At 43.6% G+C, this 14,259-nt stretch overlaps 2 protein-coding genes across 6 annotated transcripts in view; both read right to left on the reverse strand.

Annotated features, from left to right (window-relative positions):
* Positions 1-631: 631 nt before the first annotated feature.
* On the reverse strand, positions 632-9,048 carry nradd (neurotrophin receptor associated death domain). 2 transcript variants are annotated; one of them, XR_014598295.1, is made up of 7 exons: positions 8,611-9,048; positions 4,611-4,743; positions 4,093-4,446; positions 3,006-3,210; positions 2,735-2,877; positions 1,421-2,443; positions 632-1,380 (listed from the first exon to the last, which is right to left on the reverse strand). XR_014598295.1 is itself a non-coding variant. In XM_084026687.1 (6 exons), exons 1-6 carry the CDS (start codon positions 8,647-8,649, stop codon positions 2,130-2,132), a joined length of 1,188 nt encoding a protein of 395 aa, XP_083882813.1. In that variant the 5' UTR covers positions 8,650-9,048; the 3' UTR covers positions 632-2,129. The 2 variants fall into 2 exon arrangements, 1 of the variants encoding a protein (XP_083882813.1); XM_084026687.1 differs by having other exon boundaries at positions 632-2,443.
* Positions 9,049-11,973: 2,925 nt separating this feature from the next.
* nbeal2 (neurobeachin-like 2) overlaps positions 11,974-14,259 on the reverse strand; it is a 32,639-nt gene continuing 30,353 nt past the window's right edge. For all 4 annotated transcript variants that reach the window (XM_084026784.1, XM_084026783.1, XM_084026782.1 and 1 more), the window contains 2 exons: positions 14,095-14,230; positions 11,974-13,878 (listed from right to left, as the gene is read on the reverse strand). In XM_084026784.1, the coding sequence (XP_083882910.1) occupies positions 13,771-13,878; positions 14,095-14,230 (244 nt within the window). In that variant the 3' untranslated portion in view covers positions 11,974-13,770. The remainder of the gene's footprint in view (positions 13,879-14,094; positions 14,231-14,259) is intronic.

Here is a 14,259-nt window from a genome sequence, read left to right on the forward strand (position 1 = left end):
TAAAACCGTTTAGCAAACCATTAGGCTAATTTCGCTAACTATCAGCTATCTGTCTATTCTAGCCATCTATATTAGTCTACTTCTATCTATATCCTATCTATATATCCATTATGTTTAGCTAACTATCAACTGTTTGTCCATTACTTTTGTCTTATGTAGTTTATTTTAACCATTTATCCACTACGTTGAAACATCAGCATTTATCCTCTAATGTAGCAGCTCCCCATCCATTAGATTAAGCTAACTATTTCAACTGTAGGCTACTTTTGGATATTTGGACTGTTTCATTGCTTTTAGTTAGCATATGAATCCATTCATTTTAGTTCACTATCTGTTAGTTTAAGCAAACTGTTTAGTTAAAAATAAAAATGAACCCTTTTAGATCACATCCTCAGCCATGAGCCCTATTATGTAGCCATTGCTTATAGCTGTTCTCAACTTCTCTGCTTGCTTGCTAACAAGTAGGCCTATTCAGGCACTCTTAAAAGTATATTCATTTTGTATTCAATTAAGCTACTCCACAATCACACCACAAGAAACGGCACAGGTGGGCACATCGAATCCATAAAGACATGAACATCGTCATAGTCATAGGTAGGGCTACTTCTGTTACAACAAAAGAAACACCGAATAATCAAAGTTATTTATTAAATGAATAAAACTCTTACAAAAACACATTGGGGCATAGACCATTAGGAAATATATACACAAAACCATACACGGCTGGCGGTAAAAAAATATCAAACCATCTGATGCCATCTATAAAGTGTAACTAGCACACAGCCGATGTCCATGGCTCTCATAGATTTATTTAGTTTTATACTTGGAACAGTGATGAAATAAATACAAAAGCAAGATGGCAACTTGGACACAAGCATCGATGTTAACGGTGTCTTCGGATTTTGTGTTTATGTGTCAAATCAAGGCAACCAAAATGGAGCTGTGTAATTCGAATGTAAGGAGAATAATTTCATTTCTTTTCCTTTTCTTCCATCTTCACAGTTCATGAATGATCTCATTTCAAAACAAATCAATATTTAAGATATTTACAATCATAGATGGCTATTAAAGAGCTAAGAAAGTTGTTTTTATAATTCACAGAATGCTTAATTTCTGTGCTTTCTAATGAAATTTCAAACATCGCTGGTGCATGATATATCCTCAGTATGAATAAATACCAAGGCTACTTAGTGACTGCAGCAGAAAAAGAAGGGGGAACAAAACAAAACAACAGAACAAGACAACAAACTTAAACAATCGAGTGAGTAGTTCCCATCTACACATTAGATCGTCTTCTTAGCAAGCAACATCAGGAAGGTTGATCACCTGGCCATGTCAACCAAATTTGGTTTCTTGGAGTTGTTTTCCCTTTTTTCAGGCCTGATCCCAAATAGAGAGAAATGATCCCAAATAGAGAGACATTATCCCAAATAGAGAGAAATGATCCCAAATAGAGAGTCGCGTCAGGTTGGAAAGCAGTGTGTGAAGTTGCTGAAGTTAAAAACAATCTAGAAATGTGATGAGATAAACTGTTATTGTTAATAGCAGGTGGAAGGCTGATATTTTCTATCGGGGCAGGAGATAAATACATCTGATTTCTCTCCACACAACACGTAAACAGTGATTTTGTTTTTCATGATAATCCCACTTGTGCACCACATTTTGACCAGGTTTCATGTGTATGTAAACAACATTGTAAATGTACTGTTGTAGGTGTATGTGGAGCTCATTGTCATTCTAACCAAATATGATCAGACTTCTGCAGTGTCAATTGAGCAAGCCATTGAGGCTTGATTGAAAATGTTGCTCCCTCGTTAGTGGTAATGTTGCAACATACAGTATATTCAGAGTTTTCATGTGCACCGGCAAGATGATTTGCTCTGTAGCGATGGCGGACACGTCACAGGAGTGCTGGCATGCAGATGGATCAATGTCAAATCTAATGGGGTCATAAACTGGTACAGAGGAAAGTGATAACAATGAATATTTTTTGTTTGGTTAGTAAAAAAGTAAGTCCAACAAAGCAACCAGAACAATCAGTGACAGATGTTGGTGTCTGAGTGCCTTCCATGTCATTTCAATGAAAGTTCTTCACTTGAGTCCGTGTCATGCGTGCGTTGGAGGAGCCTTCAGACCAGAGAAACACCCTGCATGGGGCAGTTAAGAGCCGTGACCACGTCAGGCCTCTCAATGCGGGCCAGTGCCGAACACAGCAGTCCCAGAGTGGACCCTTCTTTCTGGGCCCAGTTAGAGAGGAGCGTTTGAGTGGGGGCCTCTCCACGCCCAAACAGGTCCAGCTGTTCAGGCTCATAGCCCAGCGCCACACCCAGTTGCCTCCACCCCCGGCCCCCTCCCTCCTGCAGGAGGCGCTCCACCTCTTCCTGCCTGTGGGGGGGTAGGTTGATGTACAAACGGTTGTCCTGCTTGCTGTCCCTTTTAGTGCCTGTGGAAAACGCAAATATAATTAGCTGAGCATGTGGCTATTTATACACAAAGAACCAATTTTCAATAATAATATGAATATTAGTCATATTCAGCGATTGTTTCCTAAAGCACTCTTTGAAGCCTAACAAATGTGTAATGCATTTATAAATCATTTATAATTATTCTTTTAAAAACATACATTTATTCAAATTGAGCCTGCATTGTTTACATCCATCCAACGCTTTTTTGGCACATTGCTCTGTTTCATTGTGCATTACTGTCACCGCCTGTTAATCAAGTCTACACACACCTTTGCTGGGCTGGTTGTCCTGTATGCTGTGTGAGTCCAGAAACACACCACTGTCACTTTGGAGCTTTTCACCCTCGGGAGATGCTCCCAACTCAGCTGCACGGGCCTTCGAAAGAGCCCTCTTCTGTTTACATGATCGCCAGCTGGGAAGAGCAGAAGAAAACAATGTCAGCTAAGCGGCCCACAGTGAGCTATTTTCATCGCAGGACGGTTCTTCCAATCTTTATTGCATCCATTTAAGGACCAGGACTCATCCCTCGCGAAAACTCACCATTTATAAGCCACGTAAAGAAGCAGACCGAGCACAACGGCAGCCAGAACAGACACGTAGGCCAGAATGTTGTTGCTGCTTCCCTCATCCTGCGGGGTAAACTTGGCCGTTCCAGGGGCAGGACTAGTCTCCCCATCGCCCCCCGGCCAGCGAGGAGCATCAGACCCCCCCAGAGCAGGACGAGACAGAATGTGCAGCTTCTTATCTGTTGAGTTTGAGAAAGGGAGATATGTCAGGGCCAGAATCGCTGCATCTGCACACCAGAAACACATATGGGTTGCATAAATTAGGGCCTGAAATAATTCCACAAAAGCCTCTACGCCTGATGTAATGATAGCCTCAGCCATCCTGGTCCCCTGGGGTTTTGAAACCTTTCATTGTCCCCATTTTCAGCCTCGTTCTCCCTCCTGCGGTCTGCCTATTTTCGGATCAAACACTACACGGTGCTGCGCTGACCTCCTGGGGGTCAAACAGTCATGACATATGGACCCAGAGTGTGTACAGATGACCGTACTCCTGGAGAGTGAGTGTAGCCATTTGGGAGCAAGCCGACTAGTTGCCGGGGTCGGCAGCCTCCCTTGGCCTCCAGGTTCTTGGGGGCAGCTAACCTAAAGACCTGTCAAGCTCATACCAATTGGATTACAGCACTTAAGTGGGCTCTTTTTCCACCGCTCATGTTTCTCAGCTCAGATGGGGAGTGGATGCAGGTGTTGACCACATGTCCTTGTATTCCCACAGACCCTCCCACTCCCTGTCCCCCTCCCTTGAGCTCATTCTTTTATCTTTTATCTTTTACTATCGCTGCCTTCCCCTGCATTAGATCTTTAAGGGATAAGGCTGGCACTACAACTGGAAAATTCCATTAAAAAACTAAACCAACAAAACATTAATCTGTCTTTCAAATTCCCTTAGTCTGTCCCCACTCTTGGTTTGAACAAACATAGCTAAAACAGGAGTGAATTGTGTTTGTTGCAGACTATTTTCAGCTGTGCATTTGAACGCAGCAGCAGGACAATGACTGTAGGATTGATTCAAAACCAGGATTTTAAAAATTCAATGTATTTTCTCATACTTCCTTACAACTCACCCATGCACAGTGTGTCCGAGTTGGTTATGCAGTGACGGATCTCCACCTCGCTGTCGGAGCACTGGGTGCAGGTCTGGCAGGGTTTGGTGGGAATAGTCTCTTCAGAAAATGTTCCTGAGACACAAATCTTGCACTGCGTGTCCCCGTGTGGACCGCACTCTCGGATTAAGCCCTCGCCGCGAGTGCATCTGGAGCACGGCGCGCACAAGCCATGGCTGCTCAAAAAGAAGAAGCCATTGTCGCATTCGCATTGTGTGTCTTGAACGGCAGAGCAAGTGGCCAACGTGGGAACACTGAGGGGGCACTTTGCACAGGGAAGGCAAGGGCCGAGGCTTTCAGAGGCGGAGAACGTTCCTGGGAAACGGACGACAAAAACACCGTCAGTCTGGAGAAACTGTGTTTCTCTCACAAATATCGGCTGCAACGTTGTTTAAATCTTGACGTATGACAGAGATAATGATAAGGCAGGTGGAACATACTCCACATTGGTGCAGTAACATTAGATTATAATTGCTTACCCCGTGGGCATGGTGTGCACTTGGTATCCTCTTTCCCACACTCTACCTCCACTCCGAAGCCGGCAGGACACAGACTGCAACACTGCCCTGATTCGGTGAGCTGGCCGCTGGCACAGGCATCTCCCAGAGTAGCCTACGGGAAATAAATGACAGTTAGAAAGAGAAATACCACTGTGTAACTCAACAAACACTATCATATGTCTCGGGCCATTTGGAAAGTCACAGGGTTCCTATTTAATTGAGGTAGTTGCCAATAGTTGTTTTTCTGTTCTTTGTCCACAGAGTGCCTTACACCACATGCACACACATCCTGCCCCTGTGCGATTGAAGAAGCGGGGAACTGGGCGAACTGAAAATTGCCTTTTTTTTTTTTATCTTTCAATCTGCCTCAGTTTTCACCCTTAAAGTGCTCAGAGTCCTTATCTGCAAGTGGGTAATGGAGAGCCCAGCTTGAGTTCTGACATGAGGGATAGATCAGACATTCCTAACGGCCTGTGTAGCAGGGCTGGTGCCTGTCAGGAGTGGCTGGCTTTAATCAGATGGCTTTGGACCAGTGGAAAGAATAAGACATGAAGGGGTGAAGGAAAACACTGAGAGAGGGAGGAAGGAAGAAGCATAAAGAGCTTCCGCCCTCCCACTCATTCCAAATCACTACGAATGACAATGTGTAACTGTTTGTGGGAATACACTGTATGAGTGTGCATTTCTTCAGAAAGGGGAGGGGGGGTATATATATATATATAAAGGACACAGTTCCAGCCCCAGGCAAGGGTGTCAGTTAACCAAGGCTGCCCAGCGTGTAAGTGTCTGTTTGGGTGAGAGGGGGGCCTTTGAAGTCACAGGTGTGTCTATGCGAAGGTCAGTGTTTCGCTAACTCCCTCTGAACAACGGCATCTAAAACATGCACACATTTAAGGGAGATTGGCCCTCTCCGCCCGGGGGCCAACAAGAGCAAACAGATGTCTAACAACTAACCTCCTGCAAAGGGGAAAAGTAACAGCTAAACTGATGTCTCTCTTTGTCTCTGAAGTCTGCCAGCAAACACGGCAACGTGTGTGAACCTGTCCAGCCTCAATCATGAAGCCCACCAGAAACACACACACACACACACACACACACACACACACACACACACACACACACACACACACACACACACACACACACACACACACACACACACACACACACACACACACACACACACCATGCCCCCAGACGGAAAACACTGAAATATTCCATGCTGATACTACAGGAGAAACAGCTTTGAAAGGCAGCTCGCCCCCGTTCCAAAAGCAACAGCCAGTTTTACTGCAGCGCCTCGAGGAGGCTGATGATATCTGAGCAGCAGCCGCAGAACCCAGATCAGAGGTATTAGGGTGTCGGGGTTGGTAGGATCCAGCAGGCGGGAACCAGTGGGGTGTTTGGAGATGGCAGACTGTGACCAAGTCTGGGCCATAATAACTTCTACCTCTGGTAGTAACTACCTCTGGCCTCCCCATGTGACAGATGGAGCTACTCTGCTAACACGAGCTAAAAACCTTTAGCCCTCAATATATGCTTTGATAAATATTGGGTGACAGTGGCTCTGTTTTATTTTCACCACCAGCTTGGATTTCTGTCATTTCGCAGCGCCTGGTGTGTGTCAGGGCTGGTCCGGCTCTGTAAACCTGCCTGGAGGACAGGAACGACTAAAGGCTTGGCTCTTTGCCACCCAGTGCACAATGAAATATTTACTCCATGCCCCACTACAGGCGAGTGGGAACACTGATCTACTCAGTAGAGGAATGACTAAGTCATTATCTACAGGCTCATGTGGATAATGTAATATAATGTATACTATCTAATATAGTATATAAAAAAGCATTATATATGGATACCACTTCATGTTTATTGGTGTGAGAAACTTTTTCAGCGACCAATTTATATTTATTACAGTTATTAAGGTAATGAGACGGTAAAGTTTACCACATGATTTTAAACTGAATTATCATTAGATCAAATTTGGCATAATGACCAATAAATCCACCTCATAATAGAAAGTGTTGTGCTTCCTTTAGGTTTTGTAACAACACAGGGAAAAATCAACTTCAAGCAAAGATTGATTTGCACGCTCCGAAGAGTATTCTGTCTTCAGGAAGGCTGGAGGGGAAGAGGGGGGGGGGGGGGGTCTGCAGTTGCTTTTTCCATTTAGGTAAGAAGCTGCAATCTGAAGGGATTCCCCAGTGAGAACAGACGGACCACCGAGGAGGACTGCTCAGTGCTTTCAATGGGGCTCTCAACTCCACGGCTGCCGGAGTCACTCATTCAACGCGGATCACACAAACACACACACACACACACACACACACTTCAGCCGTCTCTGTGCCTGAAACATTTTCCCTGCCCTTTTGAAGTGAGGCCACTTTTGAGGCGCGTAGGCTGGAGTTTCCAGAGTTAATCTAATCTGCGTGAAAATAAACACACAAAAGGATGCTCTCTCCCTGTGAAGACGACGACCCCATGAGCCTTCAATCTGGGCTGTGACGCCAACAGACAGAGGTCTTTGAGCCTGGGCTGAGGGAAAGTTGTCAAAGCTGCAGCCGTCTGCACTGATTACTGTCATTAGTACACAGAGAGCATGAGGGACAAATTAAAGGACAAGGGTTTCCCTTTTTTTCCAGGCAGAAAGCTCACCCAAAACTATGATCCTAAATCAAGTTACGTGTTAACCTTTAATTTACTGGTTTTCCAACTCGCACCAAAGAGTTGAGAGGTGGTTCAAATTCCTTAATGATCTTGAACACATCTGCTTAACTACACCATGGAAATTCAAATGACTGTGGTAATAAACCAAACACCCCCCACCCCACACACACACACACACACACGCGCACACACACACACACACACCACAAATTGGGAGAAAATTGTGATAATTGCTTTGCTCCGGATATCCAGACTCTACTAGACTCTACTGGCCACATGCTAAGCCACATTTTCACCAGGAATTGTCATAAGCAACAAATATGGCAACACGTACAGTAAAGTACGAGCAAAAGAGCCCGGCAGAAAGCCGTGAAGACCCGGTCCACGCTGTGAGATACTTCTGCACTAGATCACCCAGTGAGTAATAACACCATCAGGCAGCACTAAAACCTTTCAGCGGCCGAAGAAACATACTTAAAGTGACTCTTTGTTTGAGGAAGAACATCATGGATCTAACAAAGGAGCCCTTCTGATATGACACCCTTGTAATAGGAGGGAGATACACATCTTTTAAGGACTGGAGGTTTATCTCAATTCTTTGATCTCACAAAAGTGCTCTGACTCTGAGGAGCATGTCCCGACAGGACTACAAGCCCAGTGGGCTTTTTGAGGTAAGATGATTGTCAAATTATTTTTTCTTCAACAGTGGAGGCACTGGTTTTCTTTTCACATGGATCCTGGCTTAATAACATGCTATCAAACGCTACGAAAACTGTAATTTGTCCATTAAAATACACCATTTATCACTCATAGGGACATAATCTTGTTTAATTGTATGCTCCTGGGTTTTGTTGCCATGTGATTTTCCAAAGTGAGTAACTCATCAAAGCTTAAGAGGCTGCATAGGAGTCTGTGTAGATGTACAGTAGGTAGGCCACAGTCCAAGAAAAGCAGCATTACAGCAAAACAAGCAGTAGTTTGACTTTTGTTTGGTCACGGGAGACTTTAGAGAAAGACAGGATACGATGTAATCTGACGTCGCCCTTTCACTCTTTCCGCTGCCAATTTACCAAACGACAACAAACATATTCACCAACAGCGGCCTTGTGACAGCCTTAATGAAATGTGGCTGTGTGGAGTGAGACAGATTTCCTCTGGGAACAATGGTGTAAAGACTGAAGTCGGTGGTTGGAGCTCACAGCAGCTGCTTGTACGATGATGATGATGATGATAGAGACATATGAATGAACAGACTATGAAGGCGTTGGAGTAGTGGAAGAGTGTGTTAACATTATCATTAGCTGTTGGTTACCTTTAAGAGCAGCAGCGCGCAGATGACGAGCGGTCTCATGTCTACAGAAGTCCAACGTCCTCCTCGGCTCCCAGCGGGCGGATTGGTGCGTCTTTTTTTCTTTCCTTCAGTCTGCAGCCCTCAACAACCGGATAAAAAGTGTCATCGAAACTTCACCTCTTCGAATCGAAACGTGACACTGGAAGAAGCGGCTCCGCGTAAAACGCATCGGTTACGCAAACGGGAAAAGTTCGCTCATGGTCCAGCAATCGGATGGGTTGTTGTTTGTTTGGTTTGTTTTCAGGCTGTGTAATCCGTCGACTCTCCCATCAGCTTCTCTCTGCGCGTCCCCTGCTGCTGTAGCGTGTTGAGGCAACACAAAGTCACTTCTGTTTCGGCTGGCAGGATGCACGGCGCCGCCACCTCTCCCGCAGCTTCGCAACAGATGAGGCAGGAAAAAGCTCCCGCAAGCTCTCCTCGGCCTTTTCTCCTCCCATCTCCTCAGCTTTCAGCGCCGCGCCGTGATTGGCTGCATCCCCGCGACGCGCCGCTGGGAGCAGCGATGTAACGGAAGAACCGCGACCGACGTGTGTGTGTGTGGTTAGTAGTCACGTTATGCTGCTGGATTTATGTGTGAATATATGAAGAGATCACTAAGCAGTCATGCATATGGAGGCACATATAAGTGTTCAACATTGAGAAACGGAACATAGTGAAATAATAATGAATACATATCAGTTTACTCAAATAGCCTGATGTACACAAGTAAGTACGAGTACAGTACTAATTTACTTGAGTATTAATACCTGGTGCCACTTTTGTTCTTTTTATGCTTTAATTTGTATAGTTACCATAGTTACCGGTTACCTTACACATTTAGACACATTCAAAACATTTCATTGTAGTATATTAAACTACCATTATGTAAATAGTCACAATGTGGATTATTTAATTGTAATACACATGACATTGAACATTTTATTTAAGTATTTTTACTTTTGATTTTTGGGTACACGTTGGACATGATACTTAATGTAGGCTACCTTTACCTACGCCTACTTTTTTAATCCCTTTATATTATTTGTATAATGTTTCACTGTGGTACTTTGATGTTAGGATCTGACTGCTTTCTCCACCACATCAACATGTATGTAAAAGAACCATGAAATAGAGAAATAATGTATTATGAAATGCTATTTCTTATGTTTCTATTTTTTGTTTTATGTCTTAATTAGCCTCTATTTATCTAAATTGATGTATTTATTTAATATTTAACACTTCTGGTCATATATGTTTACTCAAGTATAGCACTTCTGCACAATTTCCAATTATATGCTACTTTACAGCTACTGGTTACTTTGTAGATTCAGATTAATAATACAATAATAATTAAACTACTCAGCATTGGATAACATTGTTAATAACAATGCAATGTACAATATTCTGAACCATGGACCATTTTGCATAATGAATATACTTTTGGTACTTCAATGCCAATACTAATACTACTTGTACATTTGACTAAAGTACCATTTTGAATGCATGAACCCAGAAGTTCAGATGTATAAAGATTAGACAATTACATCATTATGTTTACTCGTAGAAACACAATGTGTAAAAAGCTTTTCATATTATGTTTTACAATGTTAACTATATTCAAAGTGATCTTTTAAAACAACAACCTGTGGCTCCAAGATAAAACCTAATTTTACACCACTTTACAGCCCTACGGGTATACTGACACAGAGCTGTGATCAGTTGTTATCAGAAACAAAAGAGAGCATGTGAATCAAACAAGGTGCTCTTAAGAAGAACCACATGTTTGATCTCAACAATTCTAAAGATTAGAAAACCAACGCAGGGTAAATTACACACCTTGTAAATTCTAGTGAATGCATCGCAGGGGGGCTGGAGACATCAGAGGAAAACAAATGGAGAGATCTCTCAGACACAATACTACTTGCACTTCAAAGCCGGCTGAGGGACGAGAGGAGGAGGATGTTCCTGCTCTGATAAAACGTCAAGCATATTTCAGTCACATGAGTTCTCTTTTATCTCCTATATACTCATCATTTTAGATGTTTTCTCCAATGAACTGTAAAAATGTTCATCTTGCCAAGTAGTTTTTTTTCTATTATTGGGTTTTGGAATGTCTTATTTTGACATGTTTCCAATAAAAAAAACAACTTTTTTTTCAAGATTTCTTATAATAAAGTGTAATATTTCTTAATTCCAGTGCAGCAATCTGCCTTATCCCGTTTGTTTCTATTTGATATCGATACTTCTGTTGAGGAAATTCTTAATGCAAGTAGATTTTTATTGGCAATAAGTTGTAGTAATCTTATCACACTGGTTATTTTCTTAAGGAAAAATGCTTTTAGGACTAAATCTACTTGGCAAGATGAGGATTTTGCTTGCAATGCATTAAAGAAACATCAAATAAGTGATCAAATAAAAGTTTATCAGCAGTCAAACAAATAAACAGTTCCCCTCACTTCTCTTTTCTTTTCTTGTCTAAATGACCTAGCCGTAGGGCCACAGACTCTTATCTGAGGGCCGAGTTCCTCTGTGGTCATACATGGGTGGGAGTGATTAAAAAAAAAGAAAAACATGAACTTGTTGTCCACATGCAGAGGAGAAATGGACCTGGAGGGGGGGGGGGGGGGGGGGCACTGAGGTCGTTGGCGGAAGGCCTGTTCGAGGGTTGTTTCGCGGTTCTTGGCAGGAACAACTTGAACAACACCAAAATTGCAGCAATTCACGACATCCCATCCCCTCAGCCTGCTCTCGGGTCTGGAGAGGGGAGATACTAGCAATAACTGAGAGCAAGGTGTAAACCCCTCCCACCATTGTCAACGCAGCCACATCAGAGCCACTGCATCCCTCCTCGCCCTCCCACTCCACTTCCCTTATTCATTATTCTGTGGTTTGTGTTTGACTGGGGGTCTCCAGGTCGGTTTTATCACCCGCCTCACCCCTCCCCACCCCTCTGAATTGTACCCCCGGAGGTGTTTATGGGGAGGCCGACAGGATGCTCGGCCCACCGGGAGATCAAAGTCCCCTCTCCAAGTAAATGTGATGCCGCTCACCGTGACCTTTTCAACTCCACCAGAGTTAACATCACAGACGCATGTGAGACTAGGATTACAGTAGAGGAGCTGGATGATCTACGTTGTGGCAGCGGATCGGTTTCCTTCCTGCTGTGGTTCACAAGAATCAGAGCTCATTTTTCATTCATCGTCCTCAGGACATGGGCAGCGGTTCACAGTGGATTCCTCAAATAGAAGCGCACACTCACAACTATTGGCCATATTAAGACAATTTCAAGGAGCATTAAGACTCAGACAGACAGACTTACAGACAACCACAATCCCAACTGTCATGTTAAAGTTTTTAAAAAGTGTATTTTCAACATCTTCCAAGAACATTACAAAAACTGGAGGATAATCCAAATTCAAGGCGGTGCAGACCTTCGCTTAAGGTTTTTTGTAGGGATCACTTTTAATCCAAATCAGGTCATTTGAACAACAAATAATACAAAAACTATTTTGATAGAGGACTGTTAATGTAAAGACCCAAATGCTCCATTTATTAAAGTAAGACTCCAAACTTTACTGCATAATTAAGAGAAATATTACATTCGTAGCAATTACAGTAAACCTGGAGCAGCAACACAGTTGTGTGATTGAATAAGATGTGACAGCAGACAGCCTGGATGTAAAGATTCTCTGTGTTTCCAGAGTGGAAAGCAGATTAATTATTAAGTAAACATTTCAAATATAGTTTATTCCAAACTTGCTCACACGTAAGGTTTTCTGAGTATCATTTACAAAGATCATTTGAATGTGTGTGCCATGTTATGGGCACGGCTTCGCCCAAATAGCTCCCTTTGTCTCTGTCCCGTGATGACACGGCACAACAACTATTTTGTTCCAACCACAGTGAAAAGACGCTGGCAGGAAGTGAATTCCTCGGAAACTCGCTCACAGGCTCACGTGTTCCCGAGTCTTCATGTCTTCAGACATATCCATCATCAAACAGAACAATACCAGTACAGGCAAGAACGTTTGAGTCCATTAACAACATGTTATACACATCCGAGTCAGAGTAGAGCAGTAAGGAGTGTTTAAATGGGGATCAGTAGGGCAACAGTCTCACATACAGAGATCTTAAAAGAAACAGATGACTGGAATTCAGTGTTTAGACACAGCTCAAGACACCAACTAAAAGGCACTTTTCAGATGAAATAAAAACGGGGATATGGTCGTGTGATGTACAGAGTAATAATGATCGTCTTTAGGTCGTTAATCCACTGTGTGTAAGGCAACGGGAGGCACTCCTCTCGAGTTTCATTGCATCCAAGCTCCCCAGTCATGACAAAAAAAGTGAATATATTTCACATACTTGACCATCAAAGCAGAGTTGGCTTTAATTGTAACAGTTTCACATCCGGTAGAGCCTGAAGGAATGCCGGACCACATGCTGTGGTGCTGCGGTGCATTCCTGCTGCAAGGATCGGACAAATCCTGCCGTCGACTGCCGAGGATCACAATACAGTATTGGTTCACTATAGTGATCGGCTGGCCCCCTCTGTGTTCCTTTTACAGTGTCAACCCCCGTGTGGTATTTACCAGTATTGCAATGTGGAAATCTGGAGCAACATCTACAGCGGTTTTCAAGTTTCCAGGAGATTTAAGAAGGTGCCAATGCCAAAACAATGGCTTTGGGACATTTAACATCTGTGATCACAGCTGTTCCTCTGACCAGTCAGGAGCCAAGAACATGGAGCCCCGAAGAGTTCACAGAGTCACTTCTCTCAGTGTCTGACGCTGCATGTGCATCAGCGTGAATCACGTCCCTGAAGCGTGACTCACTGTTCAACAGCAGCTCACGACCTCAAACGCAGAGCTCTTCTCCATCCACAGAAAAACAAAGGCCACTCTTTGGAATGATGCTGATTAAAAACAGTACACAACTGTGAATGAAATATGCAATAAAATATCAAATCATTTAAGAATTTTTTTTTTAAAAAGTGCACAGTGTATAGTCTCTCTCAGAGAGATCAGTGGCTGAGGAGGATCGTTTCCCAGCTTGTGAAGGGGAACAAAGGCCTTGTCGAGTCTGCTGAGCATCTTGGTGGTGCAGGTATCTGCAGGCAGGAGAGTCCTCAAGAGTTGAATCTCATTTGCCAGCATTCCCATTGGGATTATACTCTGTTTCACCTGAAGACACCTGAGAGATGCGGCGTGTGGAGCCCCAAATGCGACGGGAGAATTGTCCTGAGCGGACCTGAGAACGGGAGAGGAAAACATGTTAAACTCCACCGGAGGGCAACTAATATGGAGATGTCAGACTAAAGACGCTCAATTATCATCTGAAAAAAAAAAAAACGGGTTTTCGACAAGCACTTAGCATATGATTACCCCCCCTCCCCCTCACACATACAAACATACACCACCACCCCATTCCCGCATCTCACAATCACTTGATGTGCCTGCTTCTCACCTCCTCGGGCTTCCCTGCCCCCACCACTATTAACTTCCCATCCTCCAGTCCCACCAGGATGTGGCTGCACTCTTTGGTGACGGACACACTTCTCACAGGAACCTTCAAGGCCAGCGGTGTTACGGCAGCATTCAGGCTGTCAAACGGAGAAGGGTTCAAACTTAA

The sequence above is a fragment of the Eutrigla gurnardus genome, assembly GCF_963514095.1.
Source record: "Eutrigla gurnardus genome assembly, chromosome: 14".
Classification (NCBI taxonomy): Eukaryota; Metazoa; Chordata; class Actinopteri; order Perciformes; family Triglidae; genus Eutrigla; species Eutrigla gurnardus.